This window comes from Oncorhynchus tshawytscha, linkage group LG20 (assembly GCF_018296145.1).
Source record: "Oncorhynchus tshawytscha isolate Ot180627B linkage group LG20, Otsh_v2.0, whole genome shotgun sequence".
Lineage (NCBI taxonomy): Eukaryota > Metazoa > Chordata > Actinopteri > Salmoniformes > Salmonidae > Oncorhynchus > Oncorhynchus tshawytscha.
The window spans coordinates 38,558,681-38,583,809 of record NC_056448.1 but is presented as its reverse complement, the minus strand read 5'-3'; the positions used below and the strand labels follow the sequence as shown (position 1 = coordinate 38,583,809).

The window sequence follows — 25,129 nt, the reverse complement described above, 5'->3', positions numbered from 1 at the left end:
TCCTCTTCCCTCTTCTACTCTCTCCTCTTCCCTCCTCTCTCCTCTTCCCTCTTCTACTCTCGTCTCGCCTCTACTCTCTCCTCTCCCCCTCTTTACTCTGTCCTCTTCCCTCTTCTACTCTCTCCTCTTCCCTCCTCTCTCCTCTTCCCTCTCTTCTTTACTCTCTTCTCTTCTCTCCTCTACTCTCTCCTCTTCCCTCCTCTCTCCTCTTCCCTCCTTTTTACTCTCTCCTCGTCCCTCCTCTACTCTGTCCTCTTCTCTCTCCTCTTCCCTCCTCTTTACTCTCTCCTCGTCCCTCCTCTACTCTGTCCTCTACTCTATCCTCTTCCCTCCTCTACTCTCTCCTCTTCCCTCTCCTCTTCTCTCTCCTCGTTCCTCCTCTTCCTGTCCTCTTCTCTCTCCTCTTCCCTCCTCTTTACTCTCTCCTCTCCCTCCTCTACTCTGTCCTCTACTCTGTCCTCTTCCCTCCTCTACTCTCTCCTCTTCCCTCTCCTCTTCTTCTCTCCTCGTCCCTCTCTCTACTCTGTCCTCTTCTCTCTCCTCGTCCCCCCTCTCTACTCTGTCCTCTTCTCTCTCCTCTTCCTCCTCTACTCTGTCCTCTTCTCTCTCCTCTTCCCTCCTCTTTACTCTCTCCTCGTCCCTCCTCTACTCTGTCCTCTACTCTGTCCTCTTCCCTCCTCTACTCTCTCCTCTTCCCTCTCCTCTTCTCTCTCCTCGTCCTCCTCTACTCTGTCCTCTTCTCTCTCCTCTTCCCTCCTCTTTACTCTCTCCTCGTCCCTCCTCTACTCTGTCCTCTACTCTGTCCTCTTCCCTCCTCTACTCTCTCCTCTTCCCTCTCTCTTCTCTCTCCTCGTCCCTCCTCTACTCTGTCCTCTACTCTCTCCTCTTCCCTCCTCTACTCTCTCCTCTTCCCTCTCCTCTTCTCTCTCCTCATCCCTCCTCTACTCTGTCCTCTACTCTCTCCTCTTCCCTCTCCTCTTCTCTCTCCTCGTCCCTCCTCTACTCTGTCCTCTTCTCTCTCCTCTTCCCTCCTCTACTCTCTTCTCCTGTCTGTTTCTCCCAACTCTCTACCCACTGGGCACAGATGTCACTTCAACGTCTATTTTTTATTTTCATTTGGTTGAGTTGTCAACTAACGTGAATTCAATGTGAAATCAACAAACAATTTCACCATGACATTGGATTTAGTTTACAAGTTCTGCAACAAATATGAAATTCCCCTAAGTTGAGGAATCCAATCAGTTTTCCACGTTGATTCAATGGCATGACATATAATTATTTTGTTTAAATGACGTAGAAACCACATTTATTCAAACATCTTTTGTCCAGTGGGTCTTCTCACTTCAAACAGTTCAAACAGACAGTGGAGAAAGTCAACAGTGTCCAGAACAGCAGCCAGCTCTACCATGGATCTGATCCTGGCCCAGGGAGGTTGAGAGGGGGAAAGAAAGACAGTGGAGAAAGGCAACAGTGTCCAGAACAGCAGCCAGCTCTACCATGGATCTGATCCTGGCCCAGGGAGGTTGAGAGGGGGAAAGAAAGACAGTGGAGAAAGGCAACAGTGTCCAGAACAGCAGCCAGCTCTACCATGGATCTGATCCTGGCCCAGGGAGGTTGAGAGGGGGAAAGAAAGACAGTGGAGAAAGGCAACAGTGTCCAGAACAGCAGCCAGCTCTACCATGGATCTGATCCTGGCCCAGGGAGGTTGAGAGGGGGAAAGAAAGACAGGCTGTCACTGACATCTGACAGAACCCTTCCCCCTCTCTCCCTATCGCTCTCTCTCTTCCTACACCCTTTGCGTGATGTATTGTTGTCTCTACCTTCTTGCCCTTTCTGTTGTTGTCTGTGCCCAATAATGTTTGTACCATGTTTTGTGCTGCTACCATGTTGTTGTCATGTGTTGCTGCCTTGCTATGTTGTTGTCTTAGGTCTCGCTTTATGTAGTGTTGTGTTGTCTCTCTTGTCATGATGTTTGTTTTGTCCTATATTTATATGTTATTTATTTATATTTTTAATTTGTTTTATTCCAGCCCCCGTCCCCGCAGGAGGTCTTTTGCCTTTTGGTAGGCCGTCATTGTAAAGATTAATTTGTTCTTAACTGACTTGCCTAGTTAAATAAAGGTTAAATAAAATCATAATAAATAACAATCACTCTCTCTCTCTCTCTCTCTCTCTCTCTCTTTCCCCATCTCTCCCTCCCTCCATCTCCCCCTCCCTATCTCCCTCTCCCCCTCCCTATCTCCCTCTCCCTCCCTCTCTCTCCCCCTCTCTCTATCTCTCTCTCTCCCTCTCGCCCCCTCTATCTCCCTCCATCTCCCCCTCCCTATCTCTCTCTCCCTCTCCCTCCCTCCATCTCGCTCTCTCTCTTTGCGCTGGATTCAGTCCGTATAGCGGAAGTACCACAGAAGATCTGTGCCAAAATGTAAAGATAACTTCCGAAGGGGCCGACATATGCAGCGTTTACTGTGAATGTGGTCTCTGCAAATAACAGAACATTTCAATTTGCCTTTAAATTTCAAACGAGCTATAACATGGATCTTCCGCAATACGGATTGAATTCAGCCCTTTCTCTCTCTCGCTGACTCTCTCTGTCTATGTTGTCATGAGCTAGGGGTCTGTGTGGGGGAGGAGCTAGGGGTCCATTTGGGGGAGGAGCTAGGGATCAGCATGGTTGAGTGATTTTTAAAAGGGCCTGTAAGGTGATTTCTGACCTCTGCCCTCTTTGTCTGGAACTGGGAATTAGAAATATCTCCTTCCACCCTCCAAAAACCAAACCCCTTGGTACTGTTTATGTGAAGGTGGATTTTTAGATGTAAGGTTGTTTGTTTTTGTAACACCTTGACCCCTTTCCCTGGTTCCCTCTTCCCCATGAAACAAACCTATCTGAGGAGATACCTCTGGGGCACAGAGAGATAGTAATCAGCCTGTGGACAAGTGGGCTTGGCTAATTCGCAAGCAAAACACAAGGGGGTCCCACACTCTGAGTGGGTGGAACCGAGCTACGAGAGTTAGCACACTACGTAGCAACATGTTAAGCGCTAACTACAATACTTTGGCATTTAATTCAGAGATTCATTCAAACGCATGTTTTTGAGCTTTTCTTGAGATTGTTTACGACCTCATTTTGTGGCCATTCATTTGCTCGCCTCTCAATGGAATTTTTCATCAGTGAGCTCACTCTTGTTTAGCCTATCTCTGCATGCATGATTTGACATGGGTCCTGCCTTCCTTTCTGAATTATAAACTGGTGAACTGTGAAACAGTGGACTAAACTCCCGTGCAGGTTTCAGTTTTCCTCAATGAAACTTATTTTCCTCAATGAAACTTGCAGTACATTTCAGCATTTGTTTCAATGATACACCTTGATTTCATGTAAAGTCTTCACTCTAATCACTAATATCTTGAGCTTTGTGTCAATAATACGTTTTCATCAAGCGCCTGATTTTAATGAGCCCCAGATAAGATATTCATTCAACTGGGTCCCACGTGATCAAAGCAAACAATGTTGCACAAAGTGATTATCCTCAAATTCTAATCTTTTTTTGAGGCCCTCCGATAATACCCTGGAAATTAGTCTGAGGGCCGGTTGTCATGGTTATGAGCAACAATGAACGCCTAGTCGCCCCCGATCTTTCTGTTTCAGATTCCCTATTCAGTTGGGAGTGTGTGGGGCGAAATTAGCATGAAGCAGCCAAGCCCCTCCCTGAGAACCACTCCTGGGGTGAAATCATAAGTCCAAACAGTTGCAAAATCGAACGTTTTGCAACTAAAATTAGATTGTCTATTGGACAAATGCAGGTAGATCCCTCCCCGGTTCATTCCGTTTAAGAAACATTTTGTAACAGAATCGTCGTAAATGAATAGACCCTGCCGCTGTACCATCGAGCAGCATCTCTCAAAACAGAGAGACGAGGGGGAATTCTTCAGGCCACTTGTTGTAAAGAGTTGGAGGTACTAGCGTCAGTTGAAACCAAGGGAAAAAAGGGGAATTCTTCAGGCCACTTGTAAAGAGTTGGAGGTACTAGCGTCAGTTGAAACCAAGGGAAAAAAGGGGAATTCTTTAGAACAATTATTTTGAAGAGTTAGCACTAGGGTTCCATGCAAACCAATGCCAAGGAGAGTCAAAAACCAAAGGCACAGTGGATTTGCGAAAACAGGGGAGCACAAAGCTCAGGCGACAAATTTAAAGACAAATCACCTTGCATCCTAAATAACTACTCAGCCACTATTTTGTTTTGATGCTCTCAAACACGGACAATGTTTGGAAACTGTAGGAAATATAATTTTTGTGTTTATTGTGATGTAGAATATCATTCATATTCGGGAAGAAATTAATTGAAAGTAGAATAGTAAAGCAACTGCATATGTCGAAACATATGAGAAAAATATATATATATTTATATATATTAAATTACTTTGCCATTTAGAAAATAATTAGTTAACTTTTTCTGTTGGTGCTTCTGATTTAAATTACTTCAGAAATGTGTTGTGGGGCATTAAGATATTTACTCGCTTCCTTCAATAATCTTTCCACACAACCTGTTGCTTTCAGGAAAGGAGATTACAAGCCACCCACAACAACTGGCAAGTGGCGCACTTGTTCCTCTGTAAGGGCTTACACCCCTGCCATACATTCCCTTCACATTCAAAATCTTCTCCATCTTAGAGGCAATCTGTGATTGCTACCTCCATTTAAGTACATTTAAATTAATAATATAGAACCATTGATTCTTAAAGAATATAACTTATAAATGCCTCATGAGCTTAGTTCAACGCTTGTACCCCTTTAGAACCCAAAATATAAGCTTGTTTTACTCCAATGCTTGTAAACAATGTAAATGGAAACGAACACTGTATAGCCTCACAACATGGTTAAGACTATAATTTTTATATCATGGATGTTCCGTCCCTGGATCCAGACAGTTTTGTCTATGATTTTGAGAGTGGCTACATTTCTTCAGTCTCATTCCTCAGACTTCTTTGTCATTGTTTGAACTGCATATTGCTACTTTAAAGAAAGCGCTACAGGATGTCATTTTTGCACTATGATACATTCACACCCTGTCCCGTAGCGTCATGTCATCACTTGCAATGAGAGACTTACCCCATTTGAACATCATCATGGTCAACAGCACTGTTTTGAGATTCAAACTCATTTTCCCAAATTCCATGGTGAAACAAATGACCTGGGAGTTAAAGAAGCAAAAAAAAGTATATAATATTTTCACTTTAATAGCCCCCGTCTAGGTATTCTGGAGTTAGAAGACTTAGTGAGTCTCTTGGTGTTGCCCTGCTCTGCTGTTGGCATGCTACTGACTACCCATGCTTTGTTGGTAATGAGAGCAACATTAGCCTGAAGAGACAGCCTGGTCAGAGTGAGTGTATTCAACCGGTAGGAGAGGGAGGGGGCAGGAAAACAAGGCACGGATCAGTAAACTTGGGGTGGATTCTTCTCGCACATCCCTCTTACCTCACCTCATTATGAATAGCTACTGAGGTTAACCCTATTCTTGGAAGAAGATATCAATTGCAACTGGTCATGATAACCAATGTTAAAGCTTATTCTTTAATGTGTAACGTGATGGCACAGTTAATGCAATTTCTGTCCCTGACAGTTTTCAGTCATTGAGCATTACATTTCGAATTTAAAAAAAATACCTAACATCCCTTTCATACATTCAATTCAAATTCCTAATTAACTGGAGAAACATAATACCACATACCAAATCGTTGAACTCCAACCTAGTCCTCATCAGTGGTCACTCCAAATACATGAGTCTGCATGGCTAATACCATGCCACATTTCTTAATGGCCGTGTACAATGGTACATCCATCCAATCCAGGGGGATAAATGTATCATTTTTAGCCTGACTCGACCCTCTGGAGTTGTATTAGTAGGAGTGAATCCGGTCCAGGTTGTATTAGTAGGAGTGAATCCGGTCCAGGTTGTATTAGTAGGAGTGAATCCGGTCCAGGTTGTATTAGTAGGAGTGAATCCGGTCCAGGTTGTATTAATAGGAGTGAATCTGGTCCAGGTTGTATTAGTAGGAGTGAATCCGGTCCAGGTTGTATTAGTAGGAGTGAATCCGGTCCAGGTTGTATTAGTAGGAGTGAATCCGGTCCAGGTTGTATTAGTAGGAGGGAATCCGGTCCAGGTTTTAGCCACTAGGTCATCCGCGGCCTCAGCAGCTTGATGGCTCCTTTGTGAACATTGGGCTTATCGCTCAGCCGTACAACACCTAGCGGGGACTACAGAGAGGACTGTTATGTGTGTAAGATTGTGACTAAATGTGTAAATGTACATTAATATAGGTGCAATATGCAGAAATCGCAGATCCTGGTTGTTAAAATTCTAAAAGTTTGCCTAATTTCAGTTTATGATGGTACAACGTAGAGAGTCATTGTATCAGTTTAAATATGTTTATTTTTTATTTTTACATCTGATGTAAAAAAAATATATATATATTTTTGTACAGAAACTGTTTCTGTGTGGTCTAGCAAACGGTTTCTGTGTGGTCTAGCAAACGGTTTCTGTGTGGTCTAGCAAACGGTTTCTGTGTGGTCTAGCAAACGGCTTCTGTGTGGTCTAGCAAACGGCTTCTGTGTGGTCTAGCAAACGGTTTCTGTGTGGTCTAGCAAACGGTTTCTGTGTGGTCTAGCAAACGGCTTCTGTGTGGTCTAGCAAACTGTTTCTGTGTGGTCTAGCAAACGGTTTCTGTGTGGTCTAGCAAACGGCTTCTGTGTGGTCTAGCAAACTGTTTCTGTGTGGTCTAGCAAACGGTTTCTGTGTGGTCTAGCAAACGGCTTCTGTGTGGTCTAGCAAACTGTTTCTGTGTGGTACAGCCAACTGTTGCTGTGTGTGAGTGCAGGTACTGTATGTGAGTGTGTTTCTGTATATACTGTATGTACAGTACGTGTGCATATGGGTGTGCATATGGGTGTGCATGCCTTCATGTGTGCGTACATGTTTGCGTGTCCGAGTGTGTGTTTGCATGTCATAGCACAGGGCACAAGACAGACAGCAGCCAATGTTATCCAGAAAGCCTAAAGACATGGAAAAGGTCAGACTGCCCCCCTTCCTGACAGACAGACAGCCCACATCCCTACTGTAGGCTCTAAGGGGCTCTTGGATGATTTATTTTTTTGATTTAAAAAAAAAACGTTTCATTTATTTCACCTTTATTTAACCAGGTAGGCCAGTTGAGAACAAGTTCTCATTTACAACTGCGACCTGGCCAAGATAAAGCAAAGCAGAGTGACACAAACAACAACACAGAGTTACACATGGAGTAAACAAATGTACAGTCAATAACACAATAGGAAAATAAATCTATATACAGTGTGCAAATGAGGTAGGACAAGGGAGGTAAGGCAATAAAAAGGCTGTAGTGGCAAAGTAATTACAATTCAGCAATTAAATACGGGCGTGATAGATGTGCAGAAGATGAATGTACAAGTAGAGATACTGGGGTGCAAAGGAGCAAAACATTTTTTTTTTTTTTAAATAAATAACAATATGGGGATGAGGTAGTTGGATGGGCTATTTACAGATGGGCTATGTACAGATGCAGTGATCTGTGAGTTGTTCTGACAGCTGGTGCTTAAAGCTAGTGAGGGAGATATGAGTCTCCAGCTTCAGTGATTTTTGCAGTTCGTTCCAGTCATTGGCAGCAGAGGAAGGAAAGGCGTTCCAAAGGAGGAATTGGCTTTGGGGGTGACCAATGAAATATACCTGCTGAAGCGTGTGCTACAGGTGGGTGCTGCTATGGTGACCAGTGAGCTGAGATAAGGCGGAGCTATACCTAGCAAATACTTATAGATGACCTGGAGCCAGCGGGTTTGGCGACAAATATGAGCAAGGGCCAGTCAACAAAGCATACAGGTCGCAGTGGTGTGTAGTATATGGGGCTTTGGTGAAATCACAGATGCTGAGGAATAGGGGTACAGATATAGAGGAAGAGAGCGTATAGATATTGATTGAGCATACAACAGTGGTAACATTGCTTTGGGTTGGACTTGTATCTTTTTTAAGTGTTTTGGGTCAATTCCATCTCAACTCAGTTGAAATCAGGAATTGAAAACTAATGGGAAAATGTGCTATTGTTGCAAGGGGGAGGCCTGTCTGTCTATTGCTCATCTCTTCAATCACGTACTTTATGTTATTTGAATGTTTACAATGTAATCTTTTCAGGATACCTTTTTCAGCAGATTTCACGGGACGTCCTGGTGTTTTTCTGGATCTTGGAATGCAGCGTGTGCCGAAACATGATATGACACATGCCTGCAGCTCATCAGGGAGGAGGTTGTTTTTGGTTGTTTTCTTGAGGCATCCTTGAGAAGACAGTCTTTTATCGCAAACGGATAGCCAGGATGAATGTCTGACGGCTAAATCACAGGACCTTCGGTTACTTTCTCACTCCTCCTGACCGAGATTGAAACCAAAGTGTGGTATCACTGTCAATTTAGCAAACTTAACCAACAACACGTGTGGACACACGCGCACGCACAAACTGCGATACAAAATAAGTGTCACCCTTATCACAAGAGGAATTTTCTCTTGGTCTTATGGTCAAGACGTTGGTTTGTCCCGTAGGAGACCTGGGTTTAGATCACATCCATGACACACACAGGCCCACACACACACTAGAGCTGAGCGATTACCTGAAATGTCTGTTATTTTTGGGAGGTTTTGTGAGCTCCATGGGTTTTCTGTGAGCTCAATGCACACATTGTGCAGTTTCTCTAGAGATAAATCAGATCAAGCCTGAACTGTGCGATGTAGTATTTGATTTGATTTATTTGATTTAACCTTTATTTAACTAGGCAAGTCATTTAAGAAAACAATCTTATTTACAATGACGGCCTACCAAATGGCAAAAGACCTTCTGCGGGGACGCGGGCTGGAATTTTAAAAAACAACACAAAAAAACATATAAATATAGGACAAAACACACACCACGACAAGAGAGACAAGACAACACTACATAAAGAGAGACCTAGACAACAACATAGCAAGGCAGCAACACATGACAACATAGCATGGTAGCAACACAACATGGTAGCAGCACACAACATGGTTCAATCATTATTGAGCACAGACAACAGCACAAAGGGCAAGAAGGTAGTGACAACAATACATCATACAAAGCAGCCACAACTGTCAGTAAGACTGTGCGTGATTGAGTCGTAGGGAGTTGTAGTTTCCAACAGGCGAATATTCTACATAGTTAAGCGCCGAAAACTAGGTCATTAACTACAATGACCATAATCCATTGCGTGCCTACTTGTTCAGTCTGTGTTTCTTAGTGATACACAGTAATGGACCGTCACTACCGTCATTTTATTAATTGTTTTATTATGTGTTGTTACAGCATTCAGCCCACATAATGCATAGTGCCTTTAATGTATTTTTTTAAATATTGAAACCAAAATTTTGATAACTATTTTTTTCCAACCGACCTCAAAAAAGACAAATCGCTCACTTAGACACACACACACACACTACATTCCTGTGTAGTTGAGCTGGGCGATTTTGACAAAAATTCCATATTGTGATAAATTGCCTGAATTAATGTGATAACGATAAATAGAATGATAGGTTTATGACAATGTTTATGTTTATGACAACAGTTATTTCTTATTACCCTTTAAAGTACTTATTACCCTTTAAAGTACTACTACTGGTTTGATTGTTGTAGCCACCAATTGTCCCTTTAACATTCACCCTTCACCTCTCCCGAGATCATTTTCGGGTTTATCCCATCTGTAGTATTTACACCACTTCATTCATAAATAACACAAAAATGGGAGGTGCCGGGATTTTAGTTATTTTTATTGAACCTTTATTTAACTAGGCAAGTCAGATAACGACAAAGTGTTATTTACAATGACGGCCTACACCGGCCAAACCTGGATGACGCTGTAACAAGAGTCCATCAGGCCACGACAACATGAATACAGCTTAGGCTTCCTAGGAACAGCTCAAATCTGTTAGCCCTTTATGAAGCTTAAAGCCAAAAACCACCAAAGACAATGAGTCTCTTCCCCCAACAATCCATTTTTAAATAGTATGAGGGCAGATACAGTACATAAACAATGTCCTTGTCTGGATGTGACTGACTGGGTTCGAACCTGGGTCGCCTCATGAATGTGTTTGCCCGCTGAGTTAAAGCCCAGGGGTGACATATTCGTAGTGCAAAAGCAATCTGAAAAGTGAAAAATGCCGTAAACATCATTTAGAATCTCACAGTATGATTTATGATTTACTTTAAACATTTTCTTCAAAAATGTCATTAGGATGCGATTACAGCTTACTGAGCGATACATAGTCGCCTCTTCATAACACACATTGTTGAACAATTTAGCATTTTGAAAATGTCCACCAATGCATTCGCTAGCTCAGGGAGCCAACAAAGGCCTCCAGGTTGCAAGTATTTTGGTTCAGCGAGCCGCCCCTGCTACAAAGTCTCTTCTGAGTTCCTCTACTAATCTTGGGAGAGTAAATTAGACACTTCAAAAAATACATATCCAAACTCTTTACCTTTTTGGCTTGTGACCTTTTTGCCAGAAGAGTTTGGGGAGAGCACTCAGAGCCAGGTAATTGGCCCTTCTTGCCAGAATGGAGAGGGGAAATCTTTTATAGGAGGGAAGAGGTGGGGGTGAATTCTAGTTCAACAATTGATGAACATTATATATGAACTCAATGACTTGATACTCCTATTGTCTAGGAGCATTCCTAAAAAATAAACACATTTCATTCCCATTAATTAATAGTACCTAAAAATGCAAATGATTTTGAACCAGTGATGTGTATATATAATTGAATTGACTTCAACTCCAATTACCCCAACATGGTTGCCGTTCTTCCAGTGAGTTAACAGAACCATCCAGCCATCGTCTCAGTGACTGAAGGCCATACAATATGTCACCTCAGGCGTTGTGTAATCCTAAAACAGCACTTCCCTTACAGTACAGTAGAGCAGCGAGAGCTCCAAATGTTTTTGCCCAGATCTCACCCCCTGGGAGCTGCCAGAACTGGGCTTTGCCTGTCTGACCACTAGGCTTTTTACGGGCTATTGACCGGCTTATGCTGATTTAATCAGAGGTGCAATAAAGCCATTCAACTGGCATCCATTTAGACGCTTTACTGGGGCTGTTAAAGGAACTGCTTCAATGAGAGCCCTCAGAGCCGTCATGGAGGAGTTGACAGACTGACGCACAGCAGTGAACATTGCGACTGTGGTATGGCTTGGTCCTGGGTGGTAACGGCAGGTTGCTATTGAATAAAGACTGTCAGAGCTCTGCAAAGGGGTTGTTTCGTCTGTTTTATGGCATTACAGCAGTCACAAGTACGGTGGCCCTAAGGGGCTAAGTAGCTTTTCAAATTTAAAGACTGTACTCGCCCCACAGGCAGAGCAAGTGCTTGATGTTTCTCTAAGCTTGATAATTCGCTTCTTCAACCTTTCTGAGCTTTATTGTCAGTGCTGGACATCATTGTTTCTCTGAAATTGGATTACTTTATGACAGTCAAAATCATGTCTATGGCTGGGATTCAATCTGATCATGTGTGGTAGCAAGCTTGACACTACAAGGCTATTTCCAGTTGAGCTGATATTTTCAGCTTTTATTGTGAATGCGATCGCTGCGAACACAGGAGCATTGCCTTTTTTTACAGGGCACTGTTGAAAAACTCATGAGCGGATTGAATCCAGGCATACATCTTTCTGTTCAGAGGCGTCACATTTTCCAATAGGATTGCTATCACAGTGTTACTCACAGTGTTACTAAGATACAAATGGAAAACCCAGAGATGCAACAGGACAAACAGTTGTGGGAACAGTTGTGGGAACAACTAGAATGTCTAGAATGTCTGCAAAGACATGCTGGAACATTTGAGAGCCCAGGCTGGCACAGACAACTCGAGTCATAGGAACTTTCTCTGAAAGATTAGCCTTGCTCCAATCTGTTTGTGCTTTGGCCAACTCCTCACTGCCTGTCGTGTTCCCATTGTCATGACAATAATAGTTAGTTGAAGGAATTAGATGAAGGCAAGCACATCCACATCTGGGACCAAGCCACTGAAGGATATCTTTAGATGGCCCTTAATCTGCATCAAATCATGACACCAATGACATTGTAATGGAGTGATTGAGTTGGGCCAGGGGAAACGTAGTTATATTGAGTCTGCCAGATCAGAGGCAGTAGGGATGACAACGCGTTATATTGATAGGTGCGTAAATTGAACCATAATGGTGTCCTGCCTGAGCATTCTAAATGTAAGTACTTTTGGGTGTCAGGGAAAATGTATGGAGTAAAATTCATTAGGAATGTAGTGGAGTAAAAGTAAATGTTGTAAAAAATATAAATTATAAAGTAAAGTACAGAAAACAATAATGCTATATATGTATATATATATATATATATATATATACAAAAAGACTTCAGTAGTACACTCAAGTATTTTTAACTTGAGTACTTTACACCACTGATCCTTTTTTATTTTATCCATACCTATGTAATTCAGTGTCTATGACTGCAATGTGGGTATTAAAAGACTTGAACTTGAAGCTTCACACTTCCTCTCTTCTCTTTCTTGCAGGCTGATTTACAGCATGCTTTATTCACTCCACTTTATAAGTGGTAAAGACGGGCCAGGTCAGGGCCACGGCCAGGTCAAGGCCACGTCAAGGCCAGGTCAGGGGCACGGCACGGCCAGGTCAAGGCCAGGTCAGGGCCACGGCACGGCCAGGTCAGGGCCACGTCAAGGCCAGGTCAGGGCCAGACAAGGCCAGGTCAGGGCCAGACACGGCCAGGTCAGGGCCAGACACGGCCAGACAAGGCCCGGTCAGGGCCAGACAAGGCCCGGTCAGGGCCAGACAAGGCCCGGTCAGGGCCAGACAAGGCCCGGTCAGGGCCAGACAAGGCCAGGTCAGGGCCAGACAAGGCCAGGTCAGGGCCATGGTAGAGAGCACAGGCTATTAATAATATAAAGATCCTTCACGGTCAAAACGTTTCTAATAGAACTACAGGAACACTTAAATAGGTATTTTGGTAGCTATTCATTTCACACTTACCAGGTATTTGCTTAGAAAATTGTACAAAAGTCTTGTATTTCTGGCGGCATTTGTTGTATCCTGCAGCTGTGGACATTTGTTGGATAAACCTACAAAACCTTAGAACAGCCATTATCTTAATGCGACTTGACAATATGGCTACTTAAAAAACCGATGTAGCCCTGTTATTATGCAATAATAGGTACAACGTTTTATTCCAATGTTTGTCGTTACCAAATGTCGAGACTGTGACGTCAGATGTCATGTGTATGGTTAGCTGCTATTGCATAACATGTTGTTCAACATGTTTAATCTTTCTGTGGACTTCATGTCAGTCTTAGTAGAGTTCTGTTGACTGAGAGACAATGCATTCCAAGAACACAGTATCTCTCTTTATTTGTGTGATCTCTCGGCTTGTATCAGGCCTTCCTGACATATCAGCATCGCTCACACTCATTGGTAGGCCAAAGGCAGTTGAACTTTCGCACATCTGCCACAGCAACTCATACCAATAGGTCAAGGACAGGTCACCGGTAGGTGAAGGACAGCAAACCACAATATCCAGAATGAATAGCAATGTCAGGACGTAGTACCACCCCTGTCGAGGTGGATCCAGTTGAGAATGGATGTCAACAGGTAGCTAACGTTACTCACTGGACCAGACACTCATTCATAGAACATAAGCTAGCGAATAACTATTTATTTGTGTTTTTGTGCAGACAAATGTCAAGTTTAGTCATGGTGTGGTGCTCAGTACCTGGGTATGCAAACTACAAGAAAGGGTAACATTTCATTGGTTGCTTTACTAAGAAGTCGAGCATAGGTAATGTAGCTAACTTAACTAGTTAGCAAACTACATTTGTTAATCTAAACCAAAATCTAGCTAGCTTTCATAATATGCTGGCTAGACATTCCAAAGCAAATAATTGTAATTAGCCAGCTGCTATCTGGCGAAGTGATTTGTAACTTTGCCAGCTAACGTTATGTTAGCTACAGCCTACAGGACCACAGAGGCTAACGTTACTGGCCTATGTGTTCTATTTACAGAGTTCTGATCCCATAAAGATCTGCTGTGGCATCAAGCTCAGCACCAGGAACTAGTAGTGATGGGGGAAAAATTGATAGTTACATATGGAGATATTATTTTTCATGATATATCATATCGTTTTGACAATATGGCAATATTATTTTTGCGCTAGTTGGCTGTACCTGCACCAAAACGTTTTCCTTCATAGCTTGTTCTCCATCTTCTGTTTAAATAGGGAGCCAATTGGCTTTCAGCGGTTTAATTTCCACAACTGATCAGAACTTGTTTTCTCTGGCTCTCCGTTGTCGACTGACATATGGTGAGCAATATGTATATGCAATCGTGATGTCCCTGGCTATTTCCAGTCCTAGGTACCAGTGTGTCACCTTTTCTAAATCTTTCCATGACTCCATAATGAGCAAATAAATATGCTGTAGCTAGGCATAAACATGGTCTGTGACTTGTTGTCATAGCTGGTGTGTTTACAAGTAGTCTAGCTACAACTTCTACTTTAGTTGTCTCTGTATTATGCAAGCCAAGTTGATCCTGTCTCAGCCTCCAGAAATGATGCTGCATAGTTTATGTGTCGGGGGGCTAGGGTCAGTCTGTTGTATCTGGAATATTTATCATGTCTTATCTGGTGTCCTGTGTGAATTTAAGTGTGCTCCCTCTAATTCTCTCTCTTTCTCTTCTCTCGGAGGACCTGAGCCCTAGGACCATGCCTCAGGACTACCTGGCCTGATGACTCCTTGCTGTCCCCAGTCCACCTGGTCGTGCTGCTGCTCCAGTTTCAACTGTTTTTCTGTGGCTATGGAACTCTGACATGTTCACTGGACGTGCTACCTTGTCCCGGACCTGCTGTTTTCAACTCTCTCTTTCTCTCTCTCTACCGCACCTGCTGTCACTAACTCTGAATGATCGGCAATGAAATGCCAACAGACATTTACTCCTGAGGTGCTGACCTGTTGCACCCTCTACAACCACTGTGATTATTATTATTTGACCCTGCTGGTCATCTATGAACATTTGAACATCTTGGCCATGTACTGTTATAATCTCCACCCGGCACAGCCAGAAAAGGACTGGTCACCCCTCAGAGCCTGGTTCCTCTCTAGGTTTCTTCCTAAGTTCCTGCCTTTCCAGGGAGTTTTTCCTACATCTGCATTGCTTGCTGTTTGGGGTTTTAGGCTGGGTTTCTGTACAGCACTTTGTGACATCGGCTGATGTAAAAAGGGCTTTATAAATACATTTGATTGATTGATTGATTATGCAAAGATTGAAGTCTAAATTGGTGTCTTTTGGGGGTGGGTATTGTGTGTTAAGGTTAGTATGCATGATCTATTGACATGAAGGGAACAGGTGGATATAGTACTTTGTTTGAGTGTGTATTGATAGGGACAAATTAGTAAAATGGTGGTTAATCACTGGCTAGGTTATGTCCTACAGACTAATCCTACTGCTGCTACTGCTGACCCTGACACCAGCTTTAATAGTACAAATCCTGTTGACCCATTGGATGAAAGCTTCCAGCCAGGAACAAGCTCAAGCTCAACATCATCTGACTCGGAAGAGGAAAAGACTGCACAGGGCTGGCAGGAGCCAAAGTGTATAGTCTATGAGTCTAAGGTCATGGAGCTCATGAAGTTCTGCCAGACCAGCTGCCATTGCCCAAAACAAGATGAGGCTCACAAGCTGAAGAACATTCAGGACCCTGCCTGGAACATTCAGCCAACACAACATTCATAATCAATTAGGCTGACGTTGTAGTAGAATATGAAATGCGTAGTATGCTCAGAACTGCATTGTGCTATAGATATTGCTAGCTGTTTTACCTATGTATATAATCGTGTTTTACATCCTTTTTCTGTACAAGTGACTGACTTGTGACTAAATGATTCCAGCTGCATCAGAAACCAATAAAGTGTTGAATTTAACTCCTGGATCAATAAATTGTGATATTCAAGAGATGTATTTGGAAGTAATTGGCTACAATCTTACTGCTACAAATGATGCAGGGAGTTGGTGTATCATTTAAACTTTCATTTGTTGGCAAGTAAATAAGTAGCAAATACTAAGTAGACATGGATTGTATTCAAGATAAAGTTTATTTACTCTGAAGACCGAGGTGAGTTTACACAGCAGTATGCAGGAACAGTTATGGCAATATATTACATATATACAGTAGAAGAGAAAGATACTACTAACGTCTATAAGAAATACTACAGTTCTACAAAGAGAATACTTGGATATGTTGTGTTTGGTGGGTGCATGGTGTTCAGAGTCACCGGGCCTTCATGACTGGACTACCGACGCTACCTGCCCGAGGGAGTTATTCAACTGGCCCCTCCGTTGCGACGTTATCTGCCCGAGGGAGTTATCCAACTGGGCCCTCCGTTGCGACGTTATCTGCCCGAGGGAGTTATCCAAACTGGCCCCTCCGTTGCGACATTATCTGCCAGAGGGAGTTATCCAACTGGCCCCTCCGTTGCGACGTTATCTGCCCGAGGGACTTATCCAACTGGCCCCTCCGTTGCGATGTTACCTGAACGCCCATCTGCGGCCCGCTAATCGTTAGCTGTCTTATCGGTTGTTATCTGAATAGGTCTATTGGACAATTTTTCATGGGTCACTATAACTATAACTATTTTGCCAATTGGATTGGTCCCCTCTACCACACGGAACCCCACTAATCTACCGATGGAAACGCACGAGGTGGCTAAAAACAGACCTCCATCCTATGCTAGCTTGCTACCGATGGCCCGGCTAGCTGTCTGAATCGCCGTTACCCCAACCAACCTCACTACTCACTGGACCCTTATAATCACTTGACTAAGCATGCCTCTCCTTAATGTCAATATGAATTGTCCATTGCTGTTCTGGTTAGTGTTTATTGGCTTATTTCACTGTAGAGCCTCTAGCCCTGCTCATTAGAGACAAAACCTCTCTCATCATCACTCAATACCTAGGTTTACCTCCACTGTATTCACATCCTACCATACCTTTGTCTGTACATTATACCGTGAAGCTATTTTATCGCCCCCAGAAACCTTTTACTCTGTTCTGGACGACCAATTCTCATAGCTTTTAGCCGTACCCTTATCCTACTCTTCCTCTGTTCCTCTGGTGATGTAGAGGTGAATCCAGGCCCTGCAGTGCCTAGCTCCACTCCTATTCCCCAGGCGCTCTCTTTTGATGACTTCTGTAACCGTAATAGCCTTGGTTTCATGCATGTTAACATTAGAAGCCTCCTCCCTAAGTTTGTTTTATTCACTGCTTTAGCACTCTCTGCCAACCCTGATGTCCTAGCCGTGTCTGAATCCTTTCTTAAGAAGACCACCAAAAATTCAGAAATCTCCATCCCTAACTACAACATTATCAGACAAGATAGAATGGCCAAAGGGGGCGGTATTGCAATCTATTGCGAAGATAGCCTGCAGAGTTCTGTCCTACTATCCAGGTCTGTACCCAAACAATTTGAACTTCTACTTTTAAAAATCCACCTCTCTAAAAACAAGTCTCTCACCGTTGCCGCCTGCTATAGACCACCCTCTGCCCCCAGCTGTGCTCTGGACACCATATGTGAACTGATTGCCCCCCATCTATCTTCAGAGCTCGTGCTGCTAGGCGACCTAAACTGGAACATGCTTAACACCCCAGCCATCCTACAATCTAAGCTTGATGCCCTCAATCTCACACAAATGATCAATAAACCTACCAGGTACCACCCCAAAGCCATAAACACGGGCACCCTCATAGATATCATCCTAACCAACTTGCCCTCTAAATACACCTCTGCTGTTTTCAACCAAGATCTCAGCGATCACTGCCTCATTGCCTGCATCCGTAATGGGTCAGCGGTCAAATGACCTCCACTCATCACTGTCAAACGCTCCCTGAAACACTTCAGCGAGCAGTCCTTTCTAATCGACCTGGCCTGGGTATCCTGGAAGGATATTGATCTCATCCCGTCAGTAGAGGATGCCTGATTATTTTTTTAAATGCCTTCCTCACCATCTTAAATAAGCATGCCCCATTCAAGAAATTTAGAACCAGGAACAGATATAGCCCTTGATTCTCTCCAGACCTGACTGCCCGTAACCAACACAAAAACATTCTATGGTGTTCTGCATTAGCATCAAACAGCCCCCGTGATATGCAACTTTTCAGGGAAGTTAGAAACCAATATACACAGGCAGTTAGAAAAGCCAAGGCTAGCTTTTTCAAGCAGAAATGTGCTTCCTGCAACACAAACTCCAAAACGTTCTGGGACACTGTAAAGTCCATGGAGAATAAGAACACCTCCTCCCAGCTGCCCACTGCACTGAGGATAGGAAACACTGTCATCACCTATAAATCCACTATAATTGAGAATTTCAATAATTATTTTTCTACAGCTGGCCATGCTTTCCACGTGGCTACCCCTACCCCGGTCAACAGTACTGCACCCCCCCATAGCAACTCGCCAAAGCCTTCCCCATTTCTCCTTCTTCCAAATCCAGTCAGCTGATGTTCTGAAAGAGCTGCAAAATCGGGACCCCTACAAATCAGCCTGGCTAGACAATCTGGACCCTTTCTTTCTAAAATGATCTGCCGAAATTGTTGCAACCCCTATTACTAGCCTGTTCAACCTCTCTTTCGTGTCGTCTGAGATTCCCAAAGATTGGAAAGCAGCTGCGGTCATCCCCCTCTTCAAAGGGGGGGACACTCTTGACCCAAACTGCTACAGACCTATATCTATCCTACCCTGCCTTTCTAAGGTCTTCGGAAGCCAAGTCAACAAACAGATTACCGACCATTTCGAATCCCACCATACCTTCTCCACTATGCAATCTGGTTTCAGAGCTGGTCATGGGTGCACCTCAGCCACACTCAAGGTCCTAAACGATATCTTAACCGCCATCGATAATAAACAATACTGTGCAGCCATATTCATTGACCTGGCCAAGGCTTTCGACTCTGTCAATCACCACATCCTCATCGGCAGACTCGATAGCCTTGGTTTCTCAAATGATTTCCTCGCCTGGTTCACCAACTACTTCTCTAATAGAGTTCAGTGTGTCAAATCGAAGGGCCCGTTGTCTGGGCCTCTGGCAGTCTCTATGGGGGTGCCACAGGGTTCAATCCTCGGGCCGACTCTTCTCTGTATACATCAATGATGTTGCTCTTGCTGCTGGTGAGTCAATGGTACACCTCTACGCAGACGACACCATTCTGTATACTTCTGGCCCTTCTTTGTGTTAACTAACCTCCAGACGAGCTTCAACGCCATACAACTCTCCTTCCGTGGCGTCCAACTGCTCTTAAACGCAGGGAAAACTAAATGCATGCTATTCAACCGATCCCTGCCCGCACCTGCTAGCCCGTCCAGCATCACTACTCTGGACGGCTCTGACTTAGAATACGTGGACAACTACAAATACCTAAGTGTCTGGTTAGACTGTAAACTCTCCTTCCAGACTCACATCAAACATCTCCAATCCAAAGTTAAATCTAGAATTGGCTTCCTATTTCGCAACAAAGCATGCTTCACTCATGCTGCCAAACATACCCTTGTAAAACTGACCATCTTACCGGTCCTCGACTTCGGAGATGTCATTTACAAAATAGCCTCCAATACCCTACTCAATAAATTGGATGCAGTCTATCACAGTGTCATCCGTTTTGTCACCAAAGCCCCATATACTACCCACCACTGCGACCTGTACGCTCTCGTTGGCTGGCCCTCGCTTCATACTCATCGCCAAACCCACTGGCTCCAGGTCATCTACAAGACCCTGTTAGGTAAAGTCCCCCCTTATCTCAGCTCGCTGGTCACCATAGCAGCACCCGCTTGTATCACGCACTCCAGCAGGTATATCTCTCTGGTCACCCCCAAAACCAATTCTTCCTTTGGCCGCCTCTCCTTCCAGTTCTCTGCTGCCAATGACTGGAACGAACTACAACAATCTTTGAAACTGGAAACACTTATCTCCCTCTCTAGCTTTAAGCACCAGCTGTCAGAGCAGCTCACAGATTACTGCACCTGTACATAGCCCATCTATAATTTAGCCCAAACAACTACCTCTCCCCCTGCTGTATTTATTTATTTATTTTTCTCCTTTGCACCCCATTATTTATATCTCTACCTTGCACATTCTTCCACTGCAAATCTACCATTCCAGTGTTTTACTTGCTATATTGTATTTACTTCACCACCATGGCCTTTTTGCTGCCTTTGCCCTTATCTCACCTCATTTGCTCACATTGTATATAGATGTATTTTTCTACTATATTATTGACTGTATGTTTGTTTTACTCCTTGTGTAACTCTGTGTTGTTGTATGTGTCGAACTTCTTTTCTTAATCTTGGCCAGGTCACAATTGTAAATGAGAACTTGTTCTCAACTTGCCTACCTGGTTAAATAAAGGTAAAATGAAAAATAAAATAAATAAATAAGAAACCTCAACTTGTTGCACAGATCGGCCAATTTAGTGGGTCAATGAATGTCATGCCACTTACATCCCCGTCCCCCTATCCTCTTGGCCATGAACTTGATTGTTGGATGTAGTGCAGAAGACCTCCCCTCTTCATTGTAGGATGTAATGCAGAATACCTCCCCCCTTTGTTGTAGGATGTAGTGCAGAAGACCTCCCTCCTTTATTGTAGGATGTAGTGCAGAAGACCTCCTCAACTGTAGGATGTAGTGCATAAGACCTTGCCTCTTGGCACAAGGTTTGGATCACAGCAGCCAGATCCTGAAGTGAACATAGCTAATAACCCTGATATAACCATGTACAGCGAACAAAAATATAAATACAACATGTAAAGTGTTGTTCCCATGTTTCATGAGCAGAAAGAAAAGATCACAGAAAGAAAAGATCGCAGAAATGTTCCATACGCACAACAAGCTTATTTCCCCTGAGAAATTTTGGGCACAAATTTCTTTACATCCCTGTTAGTGGGCATTTCTCCATTGCCAAGATAATCCATCCACCTGACAGGTGTGGCATATCAATAGGTTGATTAAACAGCCTGATTATTACACAGGTGAACCTTGTGCTGGGGACAATAAAAGGCCACTCTAAAATATGCAATTTTGTCACACAACACAATGCCACAAATGTCTTAAGGGAGCGTGCAATTGACTGTGACTGCAGGAATATCAACCATAGCTGTTGCTAGAGAAGTTGATGTTCATTTCTCTACCATAAGCCGCCCCCAACGTCAATTTTGAGAATTTGGCAGTACGTCCAACTGGCCTCACCTACGGGATCATCTGAGACCAATCACCCGGACAGCTGATGAAACTGTGGGTTTGCACAATCAAATCACTTTTGCACAAACTATCAGCAACCGTCTCAGGTGAAGCTCATCTGCGTGCTCGTCATCCTCACCAGGATCTTGACCTGACTGCAGTTCAGCGTCATAACCGACTTCAGTGGGCAAATGCTCACCTTCGATGGCCAATGGCACGCTGGAGAAGTGGGCTCTTCACAGATGAATCCTGGTTTCAACTGAATCCGGGCAGATGGGAGACCGTGTGTATGGCGTTGTGTGAGCGAGCAGTTTGTGGTTGTCAACATTGTGAAAAGAGTGCCCCATGGTGACGGTGGGGTTAGGGTATGGGCAGGCATAATGAACCCAATTGCATTTTATCGATGGCAATTTGAATGCACGGAGATACCGTGACGAGATCGTGAGGCCCATTATCTTGCAATTCATCTGCCGCCATCACCTCATGTTTCAGCATGACAATCCACAGGATTGTCGCAAGGATCTAAACCAATTCCTGTAAGCTGAACATGTCGTAGTTCTTCCATGGAACGTAGGCCATGCTCACCCTTGGATCCTGCCAATATTCAGCAACTTGGCACAGCCATTGAAGAGCAGTGGGACAACATTCCACAGGCCACAATCAACAGCCTGATCAACTCTATGCGAAGGATATGTGTCGCGCTGCATGAGTCAAATGGTCACACCAGATACTGACTGGTTTTCTGATCCACGCTCCTACCTTTTTTTTAAGGTATCTGTGACCAAGAGATGCATGTCTGTTTTCCCAGTCAAGTAAGATCCATAGCTTAGGGCCTAATGAATTGACTGATTTCCTTATATGAACTGTAACTCAATAAAACCTTTGAAATGGTTGCATGTTGCGTTTATATTTTTGTGCATTGTAAGTAGACACACTTGAATTATATCTAGTGTGTATAAAATAGACTACACATACAAAAGTATGTGGACACCCCTTCAAATGAGTGGATTTGGCTATTTCACACAGCCATGCAATCTCCATAGACAAACACTGGCAGTAGAATGGCCTTACTGAAGAGCTCAGTGACTTTCAACGTGGCACCGTCATAGGATGCCACTTTTCCAACAAGTCAGTTCGTCAAATTTCTGCCCTGCTCGAGCTACTCCGGTCAACTGTAAGTGCTGTCATTGTGAAGTGGAAACGTCCAGGAGCAATAACGTTGTAAAGCTCTGCACCATTAGACTCTCGCCATTAGCAGTGGAAATGCGTTCTCTGGAGTGATAAATCACGCTTCACCATCTGGCAGTCCGACACACAAATGTAGGTATGGCGGATGCCAGGATAACGCTACCTGCCCGAATGCATAGTGCCAACTGTAAAGTTTGGTGGATGATGAATAACAGTCTGGGGTTGTTTTTCATGGTTCGGGCTAGGCCCCTTAGTTCCAGTGAAGGGAAATCTTAATGCTACAGCATACAATGACATTCTAGACGATTCTGTGCTTCCAAATTTGTGGCAACAATTTTTGGAAGGACCTTTCCTGTTTCAGCATGACAATGCCCCCATGCACAAAGTAAGGTCCAAACAGAAATGGTTTGTCGAGATCAGTGTGGAAGAACTTGACTGGTCCTGATCTCAACCTGATTGAATGCATTTGGGATGAATTGGAACGCAGACTGCGAGCCAGGCCTAATCGCCCAACATCAGTGCCTGACCTTGTGGCTGTATGGAAGCAAATCTCTGCAGTAATATTCTAACATCTAGTGGAAAGCCTTCCCAGAAGAGTGGAGGCTGTTATAGCAGCAAAGGAGGGACCAACTCCATATTACTGCCCGTGACTTTGTAATGAGATGTTCCACATACTTTTGGTCATGTAGTGTATGCTATTTTATCCCTTAGACCCCTCAAGTGTGGCTCTATATAGTTCACTAACAGGCTTAAGCACAGTGGGATAAGATGACGAGAGTTGTTTGTGTGTGTGTGTGTGTGTGTGTGTGTGTGTGTGTGTGTGTGTGTGTGTGTGTGTGTGTGTGTGTGTGTGTGTGTGTGTGTGTGTGTGTGTGTGTGTGTGTGTGTGTGTGTGTGTGTGTGTGTGTGTGTGTGTGTGTGTGTGTGTGTGTGTGTGTGTGTGTGTGTGTGTGTGTGTGTGTGTGTGTGTGTGTGTGTGTGTGTGTGTGTGTGTGTGTGTGTGTGTGTGTGTGTGTGTGTGTGTGTGTGTGTGTGTGTGTGTGTGTGTGTGTACACAGACACACACCTCCAGACTGTGCCTCTTGAGTAGGTTGTGTTACAGTGAAAAAGGGTGAGAGTTCATGGTCCGGTCAGAATTTCCACTGTCACAGTGTTTCCGTGACCAGGATCATACATGGATTCATGCTGAGGTCGCTGGAATAGGAAGTCAAAAGGGTGGTGGATAAATGCATCACTAGTACCGCCTTCCTGAGATCTAGAAGTAGTCGTTTCGGATCCAGAAAACACCTTAGCTTTTCTGGGTCAGTGGTATGATGGTGCTTATTGAGTACGCTGTGTACTGAGGGAGGAATTTCCACTCTGTCACACACACACACGGTTGGATGATCAGAGTCTCTATCCAGGTCAAGCTGAAGAGGGAGGTCAACTACCCCACCCCCCAAATGAATATAAATAATGTCTGTCTAACCCTAACCCTAGTGCTCTCATAGCACTGTATAAGGTCCAGAGTAATCTCATTAAATGAGAAGGGCCAAAGCTCCATAAAAGCATGCAAGCCACAGATACTTAACCAGCGGTATCCAACTTTTCTCTGCCATGAACCACCAATGCTGCATTTACACAGGCAGACCAATCAGGTCAGCTCAGAAAAATTTGTAATGTGAAAGGATCAGATGTGATTGGTCAAAAGACCAATTAGTGGAAAAAATATCAGAATTGGCCTGCCTGTGTAGATGTAGCCTAATTAGCACAAACCATCTTATCGTTCCCTTTTGACAACATTTTCTAAGCTGACCTCATAGCTCTTTAGTTTAGAGCAGAGATGGTCAACCTTGATTGGGTTGCGGGCCACAAAAAATCTGAACTCATCATGAGGGGCCACAGTGGCTCGCAGGTCTGCTTACCTACAGCCATACCCACACATGCAGTCAGAACGGGCCTTAGCCTTTGGGGGGGGCCCTAAGCAACATTTAGAAATCTGAGTAAGAGTAACTAACAAAATCAATGGGGGGTCACTACAAGTTAGATAGCTGGACTAAGGCTTGTCCCACTCACGTAAGAAATTCAGAACGAGAAAGTGTAGGCTATATAGAAATAATGACACTCAAATTGAAAATGATTAAACAAAATAAGGATTCATATCAACCTAACACAGGTGTATATTACATCACACATTCCAGTGTTCCAACTTTAACAAGGTTGCATGGGATTATTACTAATAAGAGTCGGTGCATCCGACTGGCTGATTTGACAGCCCACCAATGCAGTAATACACCTCTGAGATTGCCTAAATAAAAACAATGAAACTGCTATGCAGTTGTCGGTTATCGCGGGTTAACGCAGAACTGATTGAATCTAGTTCTAATTTAGCAATCTATACTGAACAGAAATATAAACGCAACATGCAACAATCTGAAATGTGATGATGCCGCCCTTTGATCAGCAGTGGCAACTTTGTCAAAGGTAGGGGCGCAAAATATTTAGCTTGTCCATTCCCAGCGTGCCTCTCCAGGGTGCTGTTGGAGAGATGCATCTCTGTAGTGCTCCATCAATGTTCTGTCCAAAAAATGATCTAACATAAATCTTGTAGCAGATATAGGATAAGGTAGAAAGAGTATGTGGCCTT

The 25,129-nt window shown here is 43.7% G+C and overlaps 1 protein-coding gene across 1 annotated transcript in view; it reads right to left on the bottom strand.

The window, feature by feature from the left end:
- The window catches only part of crb2a (crumbs cell polarity complex component 2a), a 34,972-nt gene extending 29,649 nt beyond the window's left edge, over positions 1 to 5,323 (bottom strand). The window contains exon 1 of the mRNA XM_024381593.2: positions 5,105 to 5,323. Within this exon, the coding sequence (XP_024237361.2) occupies positions 5,105 to 5,171 (67 nt within the window). The 5' untranslated portion in view covers positions 5,172 to 5,323. The remainder of the gene's footprint in view (positions 1 to 5,104) is intronic.
- Between the last annotated feature and the right edge of the window lie 19,806 nt (positions 5,324 to 25,129).